The 21,694-nt window shown below is 41.7% G+C and overlaps 1 protein-coding gene across 1 annotated transcript in view; it reads left to right on the top strand.

The window, feature by feature from the left end:
* LOC126257762 (Down syndrome cell adhesion molecule-like protein Dscam2) overlaps positions 1 to 21,694 on the top strand; it is a 381,956-nt gene that overhangs the window by 215,358 nt on the left and 144,904 nt on the right. Inside the window, exons 10-12 of the mRNA XM_049955588.1 lie at positions 376 to 543; positions 7,845 to 7,986; positions 16,518 to 16,669. Coding sequence (XP_049811545.1) covers positions 376 to 543; positions 7,845 to 7,986; positions 16,518 to 16,669 — 462 coding nt within the window. The remainder of the gene's footprint in view (positions 1 to 375; positions 544 to 7,844; positions 7,987 to 16,517; positions 16,670 to 21,694) is intronic.

Below are 21,694 nucleotides of genomic sequence, written 5' to 3'. Positions count from 1 at the left end.
CATTTCTAGAATAGATCTTTCATCATAAGATGGAGTGTGTGGTGTTCTTCCTGGCAGATTAAAAGTGTGTGCCATATAGGGTAGGTACACAGGAGACCTTATGTAAAGTTTGGAAAGTAGGAGACAGGCACTAGTGGAAGTAAAGCTGTGAGGACAGGATGCAAGTTATGCTTGGATACCATAGCTGAGAGGAGCAGTGCCCACGAAAAGCAAGGCTCCTGGTTTGTGTCCCAGTCTGGCACACAGTTTCAGTCTATCAGGAAGTTTTATCTCTCAGTATACAAAATCTATTTTTGCAGGAGCCTAAAGAGAACTTACAATTCATTGTCGAGAATTAAAATTCCACATTTTTATTTTTTTGTACAGGTGGCAAAGCATCAGATTTCCAACCAATCGATTCAGCAGACTCCCAAATAGTTGTGATGGCAAATGGGACACTTTTCATTCCATCTGCATCATCAGAGGTGGAAGGTTTCTACTTATGTCGTGCGGATAACAGTATTGGTGCTGGCCTCAGTAAGGTTGTTGAGATATCGGTCAATGGTAATAGAAACAGTTTGTTTTTAGTATCTGTATTAATCTTTTTTACCCCTGTTTTTAGTTGCCAAAGTAACCCAGGGTAGAAGATACAGCAACATATGATGAAACACAGTACTTTTTATGCATATTGATGTGTTTTAAATGAAAGGTGCTTTTTTCTGTAGGCCAAGAGAAAAAAAAAGTGCTAATGGAATACAATGAAAAACATGGCATGCAGTATGTTTCATGTTTCTTTCCTTAGAATGAATGATCATGCGAATAGTTATTCTATCGGTTTTTCATGTGCAGAATTTAATCTTATTCTGTTCGTGACTGATGTGTGCTCAGTTTACTTAATGGTTTTTAACATCTTTTTGGTATTCTAAAAGTGACTGTCTACAAGAAATCTCAGGATATCCTTGAGTTTAGGTAATGAAATTTTTTGTCCCTTTTTCTCATGATTATAATGCTGTTATTGTCAGTGTTTTTTCAATATCATTCATTAACACAACACGTTTAGGACCTATAAATATAAGCAAAACCTAGCAACTGATCACCCAAGTCTTTTACATGCAGTGCCATTTATACAGTACCTGTAATTTTCCATTACTTTATGACTGATTCAGACCTTTCCATCTTGCCTATTTAAGTGTTAGTCGCATTTTATATTCCTGCCTATAGTAAATCCTAAATAAATGAGATGTTCATGACCAAACCTGATCCTGTGATACGTTTTTGTTATAGTTTGGTTCTTATTAATAGGTTTGTATATGTGTACTTTGTTGTTGCAATATAGGTCCTCAAACTGTTTAGGAATACAACTCAGACAGTCATCTTTGTTATGCTGTGTGAGGAATAATAAGTGAGGGGCAGGAATGGAATTGTGCTATAATTCTACATACATCAATTTTAAGTCATCTTCGTACACAGGAAAGTCACCACCACCAACACAGCTATACACAAAACTCAAACCACCCAAATACACGCGAAAAAGCCAGTTTCCAACATAAGCTGCACAAACTGAATAAAATTCTACTCATTGAAGACAACTACAAAAATTAACTACAGATAATCAAACAATTAGCTGTGGAGAATGGATACAACACAGAGATTACAAACAAACTGAACCACAAAATTATAAAAAGAAAAAAAATGAAAAGGGACACCTAGCACACGAAAACAAACAGATCATCCCAAACGTACAAGCACAGAATGTAAGCACACAGAACACAAGCAAGCAGAACACACATGTTAAAAAGAAACACCCACAGCAACAAGCAGAAGATACACTCTCACTAACAACAACAAAGCAGCCCACAATACAGGCAACATACTGAAAAAATAATGTACAACAGATAACTCAGTGTCAGTTAGACCCTCAGTGAGAGAGCACCACGAGTTTCAGCTGCTAATAAGGCGACTACACCATTTGTTTATTACATATTTCTGTGAGCTTCAAACAGTAGCAACTTCTTTTCAGTTGCCTTTGTAAATACTAGTATATTTTTTGTAATTTCTTGCATGCTTGAGTGCTTACTGGGAGAAACATTTAATTTCATTTTAAAAACAGTGTAGTGTACAGTACCGCCGTTGCTATCGACCATTGTATCGACCCTCATATTGTACAGGCTTTCGTTTGTTTTGCTTAGAACAGCTCAGTGTCAGTTATCCCGCCAATGAGAGAGCACCGGAAGTTCCTGCTGCTAATAAGGCGAGTACACCGTTTGTTTATTACACATTTCTATGAGTTTCAAGCAGGAGCGTGTTCAGAAATGGATAGGCACTGTGATTGCTGTGTACAGATGCAAGCTGAGTTGGTGACCCTTTGCTCACAGCTGCAGATAATGTTGGCTTCTGTCACACAGCTTGAGGCTGCTGCCAAGGGGCATCATTGTGGGGGGTCGTACGCGGGGATGCAAGGCATGTCGAGCACGACCCACATGTCCCCCCGATCGATCCGCTGCTGTGTCTGCCCCGGGTACTGCCTGCACTGAGCTTGACCCCTCACCCGTGGTCGAATGGGACATCATTCCAAAGTCTGGCAGGCAGTGGAAGACTTTCTGTGGGGCTGATCGTAGAGCCTCCCTGGTTCGTTAGACGAACAGGTTTCGGGCGTTATCTGTGGCTGACGAAGTCTCTGAGCCAGATACAGTTGTTCACCCTGTTCCAGAGGAAGCTTCTTGGCCTGCAAGGTCTGGGCATTCACAGAGGGTGGGTTTGCTGGTAGTTGGGAGCTCCAACTTTAGGTGCGTAATGGGGACCCTTAGGAACATGGCTGCCAAGGAGGGGAAGGAAGCAAGTGTGCACTCCATGTGCATGACAGGGGGAGTCATTCCAGATGTGGAAAGGGTGCTTCCAGATGCCATGAAGAATACAGGGTGCAGCCAACTGCAGTTGGTAGCCCATGTCGGTACCAGTGACGTGTGTTGCTTTGGATCGGAGGAGACTCTCTCGCGGGTGGCTAGAGGAAATGGTAAAGACTGCCAGTCTTGCTTCCGAGATTAAGGCAGAGCTCACCATCTGCAGCATTGTCAACAGAACTGACTGTGGTTCTTTGGTGCAGAGCCAAGGGGAGGGTCTGAATCAGAGGCTCAGGTGGTTGTATGACTGTATAGGCTGCAGATTCCTTGACTTGCACCATCGGATGGTGGGTTTCCGGGTTCTGCTTAATAGGTCAGGAGTCCACTACACACAGGAAGCAGCTATACAGGTAGCGGTGGCTGTGTGGAAGGGACTGGGCGGTTTTTTAGGTTAGAGGGTCTCAGGAAACCACAGAAAGGGTGTCCGTCTAAAAGGGGGCAGGTAAAGCACAGTAAGGTAGTTGTAGAAATGATCGGTATTGTAGTTGTAAATCGTCATAGCTGTGTTGGGAAAGAAACAGAGCTCCAAGCCCTAATAGAAAGCACTGAAGCTCAAATAGTTAAAGGTACAGAAAGCTGGCTAAAGCCGGAAAGAAGTTCAGTCGAAATTTTTTCAAACGATCTAACAGTGTTCACAAAGGATAGATTAAATACAGTTGGTGGTGGAGTATTTATTGCTGTCAGAAGTAGTTTGCCTTATAGTGAAATTGAAGTAGATAGTTCCTGCAGAGTAGTATGGGTAGAGGTTACACTTGACAATCAGACTAAACTATTAATTGGGTGGTTTTACTGACCCCCGACTCAGAAGTTATAGTTGCTGAACAGTTCAAAGAAAACTTGAGGCTCATTTCAAATAGGTATCCCACTCATACAATTATAGTCGGTGGCAACATCAATCTACCCTCAGTATGCTGGAAAAATAATATGTTTAAAGCCAGCGGCAGGCATAAAACGTCATCCAAAATTGTACTGAATACTTTCTCAGAAAATTATTTTGAACAATTAGTTCATGAGCCTACACGAAGCGTAAATGGTTGTGAAAGCATACTTGACCTCTTAGCAACAAATAATCCTAAACAAATATGGAGTATCATGAATACAGGGATTAGCAACCACAAAGCAGTTGGTGCTAGGCTAAATACCGTAACACCCACAATCATCATAAAGAAACACAAGGTACATCTATTTAAAAAAGCTGATACAAATGCTTTTAATGCCCTTTTTAAAAGACAGTCTCCACTCCTTTCGATATGATCACGTAAGTGTAGAAAAGATGTGGAATGATTTCAAAGAGATAGTATCGGTGGCAATTGCGACTTATATATCACATAAATTAATAAGTGATGGTACTGATCCCCCATGGTACAAAAAATGGGTCAGATCGCTGTTGCAGAAGCAACAAAAAAAGTGTTCCAAATTTAAAAGAATGCAAAATCCCAAATATTGGTAAAGTTTTGCAGAAGTTTGAAATACAGCGCGTGCTTCAATGCGAGATGCTTTTAATAATTTCCACAATGAAACTCTGTCACGGAATCTGACAGAAAATCCAAAGAGATTCTGGTCATATATAAAGCACACCAGTGGCAAGACGCAATCAATACCTTCACTGCACGACAACAACGGTGAAGTCACTGATGACAGTGCCACCAACAACTGTGAAGATGAGAAACATAGAAGTGGATATCCTCGCTGTAGCAAACAGCTTAAATCACTTAATAAAGGCAAGGCTTCTGGTGCAGATGGTATACCAGTCAGGTTCGTTTCAGAGTATGCAGATGCAATAGCTCCATATTTAGCAATGTTTGCTCACAGAAAGTTCCGTACCTAAAGACTGGAAAGTTGCTCAAGTCACGCCAATACCCAGAAAGGGAAATAGGAGTAATCCGCTGAATTACAGGCCCATATCACTAATGTCGATTTGCAGTAAGGTTTTGGAACATATACTGTATTCGAACATTAAGACGTACCTCGAAGAAATGATTTACTGACACATAGTCAGCATGGATTCAGAAAATATCATTCTTGCAGAACACAACTACCTCTTTATACTACTGAAGTAATGAGTGCTACTGACAGGGGATATCAAACTGACTCCATATTTTTAGATTTTCAGAAGGCTTTCGACACCGTTCGTCACAAGCGTCTTCTAATCAAACTGTGTGCCTATGGAATATCACCTCAGTTGTGTGACTGGATTCGTGATTTCCTGTCAGAAAGGTCACAGTTCATAGTAATAGACAGAAAGTCACCGAGTAAAACAGAAGTAATATCCAGTATTCCCCAAGAAAGTGTTATAAGCCCTGAATTGTTCCTGATCTATATTAATGACTTAGGAGACAATCTGAGTATCCCTCTTAGATTATTTGCAGATGATGCTGACATTTACCATCTTGTAAAGTCATCAGATGACCAAAATGAATTGCAAAATGATTTGGATAAGATATGTGTGGTCCGAAAAGTGGCAGTTGGCCCTGAATAAAGAAAAGTGTGAAGTTATTCACATAAGTACTAAAAGAAATCCACTGAATTTCGATTCCGTGATAAGTCACACAAATCTGAAGGCTGTAAATTCAACTAAATACTTAGGGATTACAATTACAAATAACATAAGCTGGAATGATCACGCAGATAATGTTGTGGGTAGAGCAAACCAAAGACTGTGATTCATTGGCAGAACACTTAGAAGGTGCAACAGATATATTAAAGAGACTGCTTACACTACACTTGTCTGCCCTATTCTGGAGTATTGCTGTGCGGAATGGTATCCTTATCAGGTGGGACTGACAGATGATACTGAAAAAGTTCAAAGAAGGGCGGCTTGTTTTGTATTATCACGAAATAGGGGAGATAATGCCACAGTCATGATAAGTGAATTGGAGTGGCAATCATTGAAACAAAGGCGCTTTTCGTTGTGACGGGATCTTCTCATGAAATTTCAATCACCAGTTTTCTCCTCCGATTGTGAAAATATTCTGTTGGCACCCACCTATGTAGGGAAGAAGTGATCATCACGATAAAATAAGAGAAATCAGGGCTTGCACAGAAAAAATTTAAGTGCTTGTATTCCCCTGTGCAGTTCGAGAGTGGAACAGTAGAGAGACAGCTTGAAGGTGGTTCATTGAACCCTCTGCCAGGCACTTAATTGTGAATAGCAGAGTAATCACTTAAATGTAGATGTAGACTCAAAACAAATAAAACTGAGGACAACCTATACCAATACAGAGAAGTACAACGTATTTTATTTTTATTGACTTACATGTCAGGACTGCAATTTATTTATGTTGGACAGACGAGCAGTTAGATACACAGAAGTACACTAGAATGTAACAGCTGTCATACTACATTTGCAGAACATCTTACAGACATGAAACACAGACTAACAAACATTAACACAGGCTTAAAAATTCTCAAATGCGGCAACAGCACATCCTAAAAAAAAATTTAAAAAACACACTAGTAATTGATGAAAAGTGCTGAACACAGAAAGCCATTGTCTAAGGGAAAGAAGTAATGAATGAATATGCAGCTCTCCACAATGGAACTTTGTTCTGTGCCATCAAAGAACCTTCAGATGACACTAAGCCACACACACACACACACACACACACACACACACACACAAGCTTATATAAACAATCTTCAACAAAATAATGTTGACCTTTAACATTCCCACTTGCTAATGTTTGATACAAATAATTTTCTACATTTTAAGTTCTCCATCGATTTCATAAATTATGAAAGAAAAACACCTGTAATGCAGACATAGTTTTAACCACAAAAACCACAGCATGCAGTAACGAGATATATGTGATAAATCTGGTCTGTTTTCAGATTTGTGAATGTTTCCTAAAAAGACTCAGATTTATATATTATGTACAGATAGTGAAATTTATATATTTATAGATAGTAAAGAGCATTTTTCTTGTTGTTCAATAGAAAGAAAATAGAAGAAAAACATTGATGATGCTGTAACTTCAGTGAAACATTTCTGTGTAAAAGAAGAAAAAAAATTGTGTTTGCTCAAGGCAGATCCCATCCAAAAACAAATTTATTGTCACTAGTGGACTTTGTGAATCTTGCCTGAAGGGCAGGAATTCCATTATTTTGTGACAAAGATCTTTCCTGCATCCCTAGGTTAAAAGATAGTTTAGCCACATTTTGTGGAAGTAACCATAGTGAATCCCAAAAGAAAATGCACATCCTACATATTTCCTATCAAAGTGGTGAATTACCCAGGAATATTTATAATATGGACAGAGAAAAATCTTCTAAGTGGCAGCAGATGGAAACACATTGCCAACTTCCAGAGCCAGTGGCTCCTTCTTTTGACAGATGAAAGGAGAGAATCGGGCTGGAAGACACCATTAGAGCTTAAGATACAGGAAAAGTCATCCAGGTCATGCATTGAGGGAAACTTACTAGTCAGCATGACAGAGGAAAATGTATTGGCGGTATGGGATGAGGTTTGAAGACCTGAGAACCTGGAAGTGAAAGACAAGCTAGTAGGTATATCAGAAATGAGGAAATATGTAATAAACAATCCAGGATGAGAAAAATGTGAAATGAAACTGAAAAGCATAGGAAAGAAACACTAAATGAAAAAAAATAGAAACTAGTAAATGCTTTGTTTCTTTTCCTCAAATTTTTTTCTAATTTCGGTCAGAAGAAAAAAGTATTGGCTCTGATAGTGGTAATTTTGTGCCTTTCTATGTATCTATCTGCCACATCTTGATAAGTAGATTTTTCTCTATCATGGGAAAATATTCCTGCTATGGTCTTTGTAGAATCTTAATTTCTCACAGAAACTTTACACACATTTGTCTAGAAATAAATTTCAAAAGTGGTAGATGTAGATTATTGGTATCTTTACTAAAGGTTCTCTGTAACCTGCTTACAAAGTGGATACTCAGTTTTCTTCTACAATTTTACAAATGTCACTGAACTTAAAATTCTGATACGTTACAGAACCAGTGAGATTTGAAGTTATGGAAAAGAATGTGACAGTCAGTCGAGGAGAGCTGGTTACCCTGAAATGTGATGTGACAGGAGACCACCCAATCCAGGTGGACTGGCTGTTTAATGGGCAACGCTTGCACCACAGCTACAGGTCAGTGTGACATGGCATCACATGTATACTACCAATATTTCACACCACACTCACATCTCATCTACATCCATACTATGTGATCCACTATAATGTGCATGTCAGATGGTACTTTGTTTTGTACCGTATATTCTCGTTTCTTGTCATTCTGTTCACGGGTGGATCATGATAAGAGTGATAACTTGTGTGCACCTGTGCAGGCTGTTGTTACAACATAGTGAATGCACTATGATGTATCACATATAGATGTCAAACTATGTCAATTGACAGAGATGCTGGGCAAACAAGGCTACCAGATTTATGGTTTGATCTGTGCCGTTTGTAAAGCTGGCAGTGTTTCCAATAAGGGAGACTCCCCATCACACTCTCCTCATATTTAATGGTAAGTTAGCCCATTGGATATCCCATCAAAAACTGAACACAGATCAAGCATGAAAACAGGAAGGAGGTGTACTCAACTGTGGAAAAAAGAGGAAAACTAGAAATAGTGAATGGTCCAAACTTAATATGTGCAATATCGAGAAATGTTGACTGACATCGTGTTGTGGTTGCGTGGTCATGGTTCAAATCACAGTCAGTCCCCCCCCCCCCCCTCCTGCCCCCGCCCCACCGGTCATTGATGTGTCTGTTTGCTGTATTGAAATTTGTGTATGTGTCATGGCGTTATGTCAGTTTGGAAAAGCGAAGTGTAACGAAGGGACCTGCAGACATACTTGCTTTCCTGAAGTCAAGGAACATGGCATCAACCCGAGCACCATTGTCTACAGTGCGGTGGATCTTGTGGAGTAAAAGGGGAAGCTTCAAATATTGATTTTTACAGAGGAGATTTTTGGTCTCCAAAAAGATCATAAAACATGATCTATAATTCTACAACAGTTTAATGTAAATGATAAAGGCCTATATTTATGTGTACCTGTCTTATGACCCATCCCATATTCTTTTTCCTGAGTCCATCTCCCTCCGCACACCAATGACGCCCCTGCACGCCTACTTTCTACAAGCTTCCCAAAATCTTTAAACACAACAGTCCTGGACATCCCTTTGTAACTGGTTACTGTGCTCCCTCTGAAAGTAATATGTATAGCCTAGCTCTCATACAAAAGATACAAACCATGTCCTTAAGTTACTCTCTACCATTCCCCTGTCCTTTACCATGTCGATACCTAGTGGATGTGACCTATCTATACATCAACATCCCTCATGTCCATGGCCTTACTACTACTGAACAATACTCCTCCCACCATCCTTCTGACTTCAAATCTGATTCCTTATTTATAATACATCTAACCAATTTCATCGTGTCACACAACTACTTCTGACTTTGAGGAGAAGCCATATATAGACATATTGTAGCAATGCGATGGCACCTGCATGGCACACTCCTAGGCGAGCCTGTATATGACCCATGCAAAGGAAACCTTGCTATCCTCCCAAAACCCCAAACCGCTTATTTGATTTAAGTTCATTGATGATATCTTCATGATCTGGACCCAGGGCCAAAACACCCTATCCTCATTATTCCACTGCCTCAGTATCTTCTGTCCTACCTGCTTCACCTGCTCCTCATCAGCCCAGCTAGCCACCTTCATGGACATTGAGCTCCACCTCTCTGATGACTCCATCTGTACCTTTCTCCATATCAAGCCCATTGACACCACCAGGACTTGCATCTTGACACCTGTCACTCCTTAAAGACCAAAAAATTGGTCCGATTTAGCCTGCCACCCACAAACCACGTATCTACAGTGACAAAATTCCCTTGCCCATTATGTTGCAGGACTCGCAACTCGCCATATACTCATCACCCCTCCCCCCAACCCTCCCTCCACCCCCAATAAACAATTACACAGTTGAGAGTCATCCTTGAGCACATCTGTTATAACCAGGAATAACACAATAACCTCTTCAGTCTGGATTATTAAATCACAAATCACTTTTTAACAATTATGTTAGCCAAGCGTCTACCCAGGCTCACACTCAGAAGTAATGCATAATCAAAATTTGGTTATACCAATGTCTAAATGTGCATGGCGGGGTGCATGTTCCGTAATTATTCCCAAGTCCAGTCTCTCTGAGTGAAGTTGCAAGATTTCCACCGAGCAGCCAGGTAACCTCAAGTGGGCGGCGAGTCATCCACAAGCAGCTGGAACACAGCGTACTGCACTTCCCGATGAGAGCTGTCGTTTGCGGCGGCGGCCGGGTTTATATAAGGCTTGCTAGTTAATGGAGCCGTCGGCTGGGGTCGCTGTTTTCCAGGAAAAACCAATCGCAATGTTTCCTGGCCTAGCCAATTGCTGTGTGCTGACAAACGCGCGCGCGCGAAGGCGGCCAGCGATGGTAGCCGTGAGCCGCCCGGAGAAGTGCGGCCAGCGATGTACTTCTCGCCCACGTAAGGGAGCGTGCGTGTGAAGACGGCCAGCAAAGGAAGCAGCGGGACGCCCAGAGAAGTGCGGCCAGCGATGTATTTGGTGGCCGCGTACTGGAGTGCGTTGTTCGGTGTTTGTTAGAAGTGGTGTATACCACAACATCCTGTACTCCATTAATCCTCCAAGACTCAGTCTCCACTAGCCTTTTTACCTAAACCATATACCTAACAGTCCCCCTTCCTCTGTCCTGTCACCCACTCTCAATCCGTTCCTCAATGGCATCATCATCATTTGCCGCAGGCACTCACTGGTGCCCATGTGTCACATTCCTATCCCATGCACCTACTGCCTCTCCCTCCTGCATTCATATCCCATACAGCTGCTGGCTCCCTCCAATCCATCAGCTACCCTTTTCCAACTCCTTATCCCGTTACTCACCTCTTTCTCCCTCTACTCACTCTCACTGACATGTGTGTGTTGTGTGTTATGTGTTGTGTGTGTGTGTTACACATGTACATATATACTCTAGCTCATTAAAGGTTTCATCTGAAGTCTACCAAAGCTTTCTTCCTTTTCTTGTGTGCCTGTTGACAACTCAGCATTTCCACTATTCAATGAGTTCTTTCCTTTACTCCTAAATTATTCAGATTTTTTGTAATTTTTGACAGAAAGTTCAATACTACAAAAAAGGGAAAAATATATTACTTAACTTGAGTTTCTAAAATGTTTACCTCCAATTGCTTTGCTCCTCCACCTTAAACTATAAATTATTATGTTGCCAGAATGGTTACAGAATTAAATGAACATTAACTTCTTGCATTGTGTCGTATTGTCTCACAACCTGTATCCAGCTACAGGAACTCAGCCTTTGTCCCATGTCAGCTAATTTATATCTGATGGGTTACCTTCTAGTAACATGGAGATTTGCCGTAACTGAGCTTGTAATTGCTGGTGTTTATTAAGAAAACAGAGCTTGATTTTTGAAAAAGATGACCCTCACCTTCAAAAATTGGATGGAATTGTAATATGTCATAGATGTGCCTAAATGAGAAGAGAACCAGGGGCAAAAGTGTGAATAATTACAGAGGTCTGCAACATAAAAATGGTTTCAAATTTATTAAGTGGTTTTTATAGTGTTTGCAATGGTGATTTCGGGAAAAATAGTGAAAAACATCCATCGTGTACAGTTGTTTCACAAACTGCTAGTCTAGTTTTAACTTTTTTCGATATTTCAGCACTCTAATGAGTTTGAATTTTTGTTTTTAGGATCTCCATAAACCATTATTTAGCTGTTTTTTTACTAGATATACATAAAATAAAGAGTAATTAGGAGCAACCAGCAGTATTTTCATGTCAGTGCCTGTCTGTCATGCTGCCCCTTCCCTCGCCATCACCAAGCAGTGAGCTTCTGCTATTGTCCTTCATTTCACAGTACCTCTTCACTCTGTGCTGGTTACATGTTGTTACTAGTGCTTTAAAGTAGTGACTGTTTTCTTGTGTTGTGAAGTTGTTTTATGGACAATGGACACTGGCTACCAGAGGATGCTTCTGCTACATTTATGGTAACTATACCATTAAAAAGCAACAAAGAAAAATTTCCGATTTTGTTGAAAAAGTATATTTCGCCTATTTTGGTATAAAGTTAGGTGATCACAATAAGCCTTGGGCCCCACACAAAGTTTGTTCAGTGTGCGTTGGAGAATGGTTTCAACGTAAAAAGCAGTCCTTAGGTTTTGGAATACAGTGAAACCTCTTTATAACGTTCCTCCATATAATGTTTTCCTCTATGTTACGTCCGTTTTTTTCGGTCCCGACTAAAAGCCCATATAAACAATGTTAAATTTTCCTCTTTACTGCGTTTCTTCTATATTACAGTTTCCTCCATGTAACGCTCATATTTTTGGAACCCTGGTCAATTATTTACCTCTTTATAACGTTTAAGTGACTGGATGTAGACGCATCGTTTTCCGTTATGTGGTTTTTTGCACTGGCTCGGGAAGCCCGCGCTCAGCGTATATGTCAGCGGCAAAACCCGGTCACGTGACATGTGACGCACATTCTGCTTGCGATCTTTTTGGCGCCATTTCAGTCGATGCTTTGTATTAGTACTTAGTAGCGTGTGTCTTCGGTATAACGTTTTTTTAAAGCTTTCATCAGTGGACATGGGTGAAAAGCGGAAGAATATTTCTCTGGAAGAGAAGGTTTCTATTATTAAAAAAGTGGAGGCATCTCCTGGCGTGAGTCGCGTAGAGCTAGCGAAGCAATTGGGACTGGCCCCTTCAACACTCAACACTATCATGAAAAACAGATCGTCGATAATAGAAGGGTTTGAGAATTGTGGAAATTCGAAACGTATACGTTTGAAACAATCCACTTACGACGAAATGGAGAAAGTTTTATTAACTTGGTTTCAGCAAGCACGTGCTGCAAACATTCCTATAAACGGAACTATTTTGAAGGAGAAGGCGCTTCAAATATCACTTCAGCTAGGAATGGACAATTTTAAGGCGTCCAATGGATGGATTGATAAATTTCGACAGCGTCATGGTGTTGTGTACAAATCGGAATGTGGAGAAAGTAAAGGTGTGGACGAACCAACTGTAGCTCAGTGGATACAGAATCTCCCTAATCTGATACAGGGCTACAAACTGTGTGACATTTATAACGCTGACGAAACCGGCATGTTTTTCAATTTAATGCCGGATAAGACATTTACTTTTCGTGGGGAAAATTGCCATGGCGGTAAGAAGAGCAAGGAACGTCTTACCGTTTTGTTGTGTACAAACGCTGATGGCAGTGAAAAACTGAAACCTTTGGTTATCGGGAAGCCAAAAAATCCGAGGTGCTTCAAAAACATTTCCACGTTTCCGTGCAAATATACAAACAATGCCAAGGCATGGATGACGAGTGAAATATTTTTACGTTTTCTAAGAGAATTTGACGCCAAAATGGGGAGTGCTGCAAGAAAAGTGCTGCTGTTTGTGGATAGATGTGCGGCACATCCACCAGACGTACCCTTTCTGAGAAATGTTAAAGTAATTTTCCTGCCACCCAACTGCACCAGCCGTCTGCAACCTTTGGACTTGGGCATAATACACGCCCTTAAGGTTAAATATAGGACAGCCCTTGTAAAAAAGGCCTTGAATTTGATGGATCAAAGGAAACCGGGAAGCCAGCAAAGCTCACAACTGAAACTGAACATTTTACAGGCAATAAATTTAATTATGTACTCGTGGAGGGAAGTAAGTGCTGAAACTATTAAAAACTGTTTCACAAAAGCGGGATTCTGTGAGAATGAGATGGCAGCTCCTGTGGAAGAAGTTGCAAGTGATTTGCAAGAGTTTCACCAATTAATAGGCAGTGATTCTGTCACTTTTGAGGACTTTGTGGCTGTGGATGACAACGTGGCAACCACAGGAGTCCAAAGTATTGAGGAGCTGACTGCAGAGAGAAGTTTGGAGAGTAATAGTGGTAGTGAAAGTGACAGTGACAAGGAAGATGACCCTGTGCCCTCATATACTAAGGCAGCTGAAGCCTTTGAAACATTCAGGAGGTACATGATGGCCCATAGACTTGAGGACAGAACAGTAGTTCAACTTGCTCATTTGGAGCAAGAAATGATTGCCATAGAGTCTAGGAGAAACAGAAAACAAGCAAGCCTGCTTGAATATTTTAAAAAATCATAGGTATGTTATTTTCAGATTGCTTAGGTTCCTAGAGTTTTGTGCAAATTTAAGTTCCATTTGATAATTCAATTATTGAGGTAATTTTTTTGTAACTAATTCTTTTTTAATCTGTCCCATATACTGTGTTTTTATGTAATATGTTCAGTATATCATAAACAAAATTTGGCTCATATTCTATAATTGGGTCAACTGAAAAATGGGATACCACCTGTCAGCTTTGGAGAATGATGTCAATCTTAAGAATCTGTTATAACTTTTTACTGTACAAACTGATCAATTTACTTTCACCCATCCACCTACCGAGCCCCATGTTTTAATTAAAAAAACTAATCAGTTGATACATTGATAATTTGCAATGAATATCATATGTTATGAAAATTTAAAACGTCATCTATTTGTCAAAGCTGATTAGTGGTATCCTGATCTTCAGTAATGCCCTATAATTATTATTTGGAAGCCTTCCTCTGTATAGTGTTTTCCTCTATACAGTGTTCAGAATTTGTGGTCCCTTGAAAAACGTTATATAGAGGTTTCACTGTACCAGTGGTTTGGAGGGAGCCCAAAAATCATAGTGATGACTGCTACTTTTGTTCTCGCAATGTACGAGGTTTCAGTTTGAAAAAGAAAAAGGATATTTCTTACCTTAACATTCAATCAGCCATTCGCCCTGTTTTTCATGGGCCTGAAGTACCAATGCCCTCTCCTCCAGATTCTTTGGATAATATAGATGATCACAAGCCATTGGCTCAGCAAGGTAATAGTGAAGAAGACATAGAGGGCTACGATCCTGGCACAACCGATCCCATGCCATTCTCACAATTTGAACTGAATGATTTAGTTAAGAGACCTAGGGGTTTCTAAAGAATAAGCAGAGGTTTTAGGATCTAGATTGAAAGATAAACGTATGTTGGCTCCAGGTACATCCTTTTCTTGGTATCGATCGAGGGAAAAGAAGTTTGTATCTTTCTTCTCTCAAGAAGGTGACCTGGTGTTTTGCAGTGATGTTCCTGGACTTATGGCACATTTCAAAATAGAATGTGCTCCTGATGAGTGAAGACTTTTTATTGATTCTTCAAAAAGAAGTCTTAAAGCAATACTTCTACACAATGGCAATAAGTAAGCTTCTATACCAGTTGGACACTCGGTTCACTTAAAAGAATGTTACAAAAACCTTGAACTGGTTTTAAGCAAATTCTGCTATTCAGATCACAAATGTTGTGATTTAAAAGTGATTTCAATGCTGCTTGGTCAACAAAGTGGCTATACAAAGTTCCCTTGCTTTCTCTGCGAATAGGGCAGTAGAGACAGAAAGCAACACTACATAAAAAAAGCTTGGCCCCTGAGAAAAACCTTACAGGTAGGGGTTAAAAATGTTGAGAGGAAAAGCCTTGTGAATCCCAAAAAGGTGTTACCTCCACCACTTCACAATAAGTTGGGGCTGATGAAACAATTTGTTAAGGCATTGCCAGAAGAAGGGGAGTGTTTCAGATACACATATTTGTGGATAGTTTCCCGCTTTATCTGAGGCAAAGCTAAAGGAAGGAATCTTTGTCGAACCAGACATTAGAAAACTAATGACAGATCCCAACTTTGTGAAGAAAATGGAAACAAAAGAAAAGGCAACATGGACATCTCTTAAATTAGTTGTTACCGGTTTCCTAGTAAACAAAAGAGATCCAAACTGCAAGACAATCATCACAGACATGCTCGACAACTTTAAGAAGATGAGCTGTAACATGAGCATTAAAGTTAATTTTCTCCACTCATATCTTGACTACTTCCCTGCAAACCATGGTGATGTAAGTGAAGAGCAGGGCGAAAGATTCCACCAAGACATCAAAGAAATGGAAAGAAGATATCAACGAAGGTGGAACGTGATAGTGGACTACTGCTGGATGATAAAAAGAGATGATCCTCAATGAGTGCACAGCCGGAAAAGCAATAAAAGAAGCTGTGACAGAAAGCGAAAGCACTTATGAGCTTAAAGAGAAAAGGAAGTGTACTGGAAATGTAGTTTGGAAAATGATTTATGAATAAAATAAAATTTTATAATGTTGAAAAAAATGTGATAAATTGCTTAAAGTTTGTTATTATTCCCAAAAATATGCCCTTTTTTGTGAGAAAACATGACGTGATAGAAAAAAACGGATTGGATTTTTGAAATCAGCGCGGAAAAGTACATAAAAGTCAGTTATCAAATTTCAAACAACTTTAAAAAAATATTTTTTGCAGACCTGTGTTATATGAGTTTTTAGAAAGAAAAATAGAAGTTAACTGAAATATAGATGACTTTATATAAATTAACAACATATTTCAAATGAATTTTTTTCAATTTTGTAGGTCGGATTTTGAGATCCTATTCAAGTTACATTTAGATAGGTTACAGTTATGCCATTACAACAAATGTTTCATTATTATATCTTTGCATTGAAATATTGAAGGTTTTAGTGACTTCTGAAAAATGTGTTTATGCCTTTTTCAGCAGGACAAGTGTGTCAGAAATAAAGACTGACAAAGGCCTACTGTCCCAGTTGGTCATCAGTGAAACTGACCGTCAAGATTCTGGTCTGTACATCTGCCAAGCAGGGAATGTGTTTGGGCACAGTGCACTACTTGTCCATCTTGCTGTGCAGGGTGAGAATATTTTAGTTATTATTCCTTATCAATGATATCTGCCTCACTCATGGCTTTGTATTATGGTAGTACTTCATTTTTTAAAAAATTGATGATTTATGAACATCAGTAAGTACAGTTACACATTCCATTAAATGCAATTATGTGCATATGGTTACTGAATTATTTCAACAGGAAGTGCAGTTACACATTCCATTGAATGTAGTTATGCACAGGTGATAACTGAATTGTTTCATGTGATGTGGATAGCCCTTATGTATTAGATATAATGAATCTTGAAAGAGGTTCTTTAGATAAAATTTTAAAACCTATTGAAAGAGATTAACATGTAAATGGTTTTCTGGTTATTTAACTGCATGAAGTCTTTATTATTCTTCCCTTTCTAAAAAAAATATGAATTGTTGTATTTCAGTCCTTAAGTATTAACTTGGTGTGCAGAGAAATTAGCAAATAAATAGTAAAAAGTAATGGAACAGTTCTTATTATGTAATTGATCTTCAGATGTTTCTGTGATTTTTTTCCATTGTTTCCAATGTTTTCAGCTGCATCTACCCTTGCTATGAAGCAGTGGAGGAATATTAGGTCTGGGTTGATTACATTTACTATGTTAAGAAAATACTGATTAAACAAAATATTTCATAAGCACGCCATAAATATTAGATGTTGTAGACAGTTAAAATATTTATTCAAATTATAATATATCAGCATATAACCTCAAGGATGGTTTTAACAAACCTACACTTTACACTCAGCAATAATTATTCTAAAAACAGAACTGATGCAAAAATTCCTCTAAAGGAGCATTGTTAGTTGCTACATTCTAACAGGTGACAACACCTGTGATGGTAGTTCATAAATGTAATGTTGGAGTCCCACCACATTCATCAGCAGTGCCCTTTGTCCTGAATTAGAGTCACAGACACACTGGTCTGGCAGCTGTTGTTCTGTGCTCCTTAGGCCCAAGGTTTGTGGGCATCACATGGTGCATACCCTTCTGCCTTGGGCTGTGCATGAGTAACCACGCCCTCTGTGTTCCCAGATGGTCTCGCTCAACAATACTTGTGGTGCCATGTCTGTCACAGCACATCCTCTCCCCTTTTAAACTTCTCAATGCGTGAGACTTTCCTTTTGGGACTCAAAATGAATTTTAGGTTTGTCATCAGATAATTAGCTCACAGAGGTGGAATTAATATTTAAAACCAGCACTCTCAAGTTTATAATTCCAGTAATGTCATAATTTAACAGAGCACACACATTTCATTTCCTTAGGGGCTTCACATTAAATAAAAGGCCAATAGATTAACAAATAAACTTGGGATACCAAACAGTGACAAAAAATACGTATATTAATCTGAAGACATCATCTATTCTTAAAGTAAGGCAACCTCCAGCCATTGACTCTTCATTAATAAAAATGTCTCACTACAATCTAATTCAACCATCCTCTTCAACAAATTATAAAAAAATCTTCGATGAGGGTTTTACAAAACTAGGGTACTCTGAGACATGGACCTTTGTGATTGAGATTCTTAACAAGAACAGTGATAGGAGTGACAAACCTGAGTATTTCCATAGGACCACTAAATCTGGGCAGCCATTTCCCCATTATCTTGTCCAATAACTGGTTGGTCGCTTTTAAATTATGGATAAAATCACAGTCACATGGTTTGAGTGAGCTGGCCATCTTCCTGTATTGCATCTTTTAACTTACCTAGCATAAGAAGGCATTACATTTGCTCATGCCTGGTTTGGTTTCTGAACCAGGTTCCTGCCATTCGCTGACCGTGGTTCTATTTAACATATCCTCAGTTCACCAACGGAGGGTATGCACATGCTATTTGAACTGTAACTGTAGTAACACGGTTCATGTTTTCCGTCGCACTTCACATAGCGTAGACCAGGAACTGTCTCCTAGGCATGCCCGATGTGAACTCACTGGGCACGGCCCGTGTTGCCTGAGTTGTTGTTGTTGTTGTTCCGCCAGCAGAGGTCACAGCCAAATTCTCGCGTGCCCTCTGGTGGACGGGACTCTATTTGCAGAAACTACCGTCCGTGACGCGCCATGCCGATGTGCGCCTCCTGCGATCTTCCTGGTGGCTACTGCACTCCTCCTCTTTCGGGGAGTGAAGCCACTGTGATCCACTTTGTCGGAAGGTGGAGCGTCGTGCAGGAGCGATGACCTCCACGTCCATCGTAAGGCTGGATTCGAGGGTATCGGCCAACCCTCGAGCTGGAACCTTCGAATACGGCTGGAAGTGACCCACACGAAGAGGCCCTCGTCGTCCCACACCGGAGGCCGGGACAGAATGGGAGACAAGGCGCCGATCTCCGGATGCTGGTCCACCTCAGGAGGGGCAAGACCCAGTGGCGGGGACGATGTGGAAGGGAAGACCACATGTGAACCAGCCTCCTGAGAAACCGGGCTGCGAGGGGGGCTGGCTCTCGCTGGAGCATCTCTAACGATGGCGATGCTGGTGCTGGAGCTACTGGAGGCTGCCAAGACTGAGAACCATCGCAGTGCGGCAGAGTCCCAGGGGGGAGAGGCGGTAGCGTCCCCTGAGAAACCAACACGGGTGCCGGCAATGAGGAAGCCGGTGTCTGAGGGGTCGGAGGGTGGGTGCCCGAACGTGGACATAGCTGATTTTGGTGACGACGTACCTCCCGGTACCCCGCCTGCAAGGTGTAGAGCTGGCGGCCATTTCAGCACAGGACCATCGCCGGTATCCAACATGGATTGCGACCAGACCCACGTGCCCCGACTGATATACCCAGTGGAAAGCCGGGTACTCCGTGTTGTGAAGACTGGCGAGGACCAGGCCGGAGGAGGTGCAGCAGAGTCCTAGGTTGGCGCCCGTGGAGGAGCTCTGTGGGGCTGCGTTCTCCCATCGGTGTGGTCCGGTATGCCGTCAGGAAAAATGTCAATGCCTCTTCCGCAGGAAATTCGTGCACATACTTTTTCATCTGCGTCTTAAATGTGCGCACCATGCACTCGGCTTCCCCATTCGATTGTGGATGAAAGGGGGAGAGCAAATGTGCCGAATACTGAGGCGCCTACAAAAATCCTGGAAGGTCTGCGAAATAAACTGAGGTCCATTGTCCGAGACCAGGGTGACTGGCAGACCTTCCACAGAAAAGATTTTTGCAAGTGCCTGGATTGCAACTTCTGAAGTGGTTGAGGAGCAGTGAACCACATATGGGAATCGGGAATAAGCATCAATGACAATGAGCCAAAAGGCATTGAGAAACGGGCCCGCAAAATCAATGTGAACACGTTCCCATGCCTGGGTTGCAGGCAGCCATGAAGAGAACGCTGACCTGGGAGATGCCTGTTGGCTCGCACACTGGGAACAGGCGGCCACCAAGGGCTCAATTTCTCTATCAATAGCGAGCCAAGGTTTTAGTACGGGAAACACCCCAGTGCTCCTCATGTAATAATGTGAGGACTTCCCTTCGCAAACAACCACGCGAGGAGCTGTATCATCGGTAGCCAGAAGGAGAACTCCTTCCAAGACAGAGAGGCGGTCTCGTAGAACAAAATAACTACGAAGAGGGTCCGAGGCCCGGCCTGGAGGTTGGGACGACCACCCCTGCTGAATGAGGCGAACTACTTGCCGGAGAACCGGGTCAGCTGCCGTTTCCCTGGCGACTCAAGAACTAGTGATCGGGAAGCCATCAACCGCTTGGCGGGACGCCACATCCAAATGAAAACATATAATCTCCTCTCGATCGAACTTAGGATCCGGGCCCACCGGAAGACGGGAAAGAGCGTCTGCGTTGGCATGCTGTCCGGTAGGGCAAAAATGAATGTCATAATGGTACTTAGAGAGGAACAAGGCCCAGCACTGTAGTGTGTGGGCCGCCCTATCCGGAATCTGAGAGGCGGGGCCAAATAACGATATTAACGGCTTGTGGTCAGTGATTAACTGAAACTTCGTGCCACACAAGAAAGGGTGAAACTTGGTAACAGTAACAGCGTAGACAATGGCCAAAGCCTCTTTTTTCACCTGGGAGTAATGGGCCTGTGCGGGACTAAGAGTTTTAGACGCAAATGCCAGTGGCTGCTTGGAATCATCCATGTTGCGATGGGCCAGGACCGCCTCCACCCCATACTGCGAAGCATCGGTAGCCAAGACCAATGGCTTATGGGGGTCAAAAGTAGCCAAACAAGGCACTGACATGAGAAGGCCCTTCAACGAGGTGAACGCTCGCCCGCTTGGAGGTGACCAATCAAAAGGAACACCCTTGCCCGGAAGGCAGTACAGGAGGCGGGCTATGGTGGAAGCCCTGGGAATGAACCGGTGGTAATAGGCAATCTTGCCTAAAAAAGCTTGTAACTCCTTCAGCGAAGCACGCTGCGGAAGGTCGATGATACCTTGGACCAAACTTCCTAGCGGCTGGATGCTGTGCCGAGAGATGGTGTAGCCCACATACTCAATGGATGGTTGGAAGAAGTTTGACTTACACAGGTTGCAACGCAAGTCCACAGACCTGAATTTGAGAAAGAGGGTGCGAAGTTTGTGCAAGTGTTCCTTCGTACTGTGGCCTGTGACAATTATGTCGTCCAGGTAATTAATACAATGAGGGATTGTCGACGTGACGTGCTCAAGATAACGCTGGAATACCGCCGGGGCACTGGATATTCCGAAGGCCAACCGCTGCTATTGGTAAAGGCCAAACGGGGTGTTGACGACTGCCAGCCGTTTGGAGTCCTCATCAAGTGGTATCAGATGATAAGCCTCCGAAAGATCGATTTTCGAAAAATATTGGCCTCCCACCACGGCGGAGAACAATTCATCAGCACGAGGCAAAGGATAGATGTCCACCACCAATTGGGAATTAATGGTGGCCTTGAAATCGCCACAAAGATGTAATTTTCCCGAGGGCTTCCTTACAATAACGAGGGGCGAAGCCCACTCACTAGAAGAAATGGGAAGAACGACCTCGAGGGCTGTCAGCCGGTCGAGCTCTTCTTTTACCTAAGGGCAGAGGGCCAAGGGGATCTGCCGCGCACATAGAAAAGTGTGC

This window comes from Schistocerca nitens, chromosome 1 (assembly GCF_023898315.1).
Source record: "Schistocerca nitens isolate TAMUIC-IGC-003100 chromosome 1, iqSchNite1.1, whole genome shotgun sequence".
NCBI lineage: Eukaryota > Metazoa > Arthropoda > Insecta > Orthoptera > Acrididae > Schistocerca > Schistocerca nitens.
Note: the sequence above shows the minus strand (reverse complement) of the source record. Positions and strands in the feature narration are given on the sequence as shown.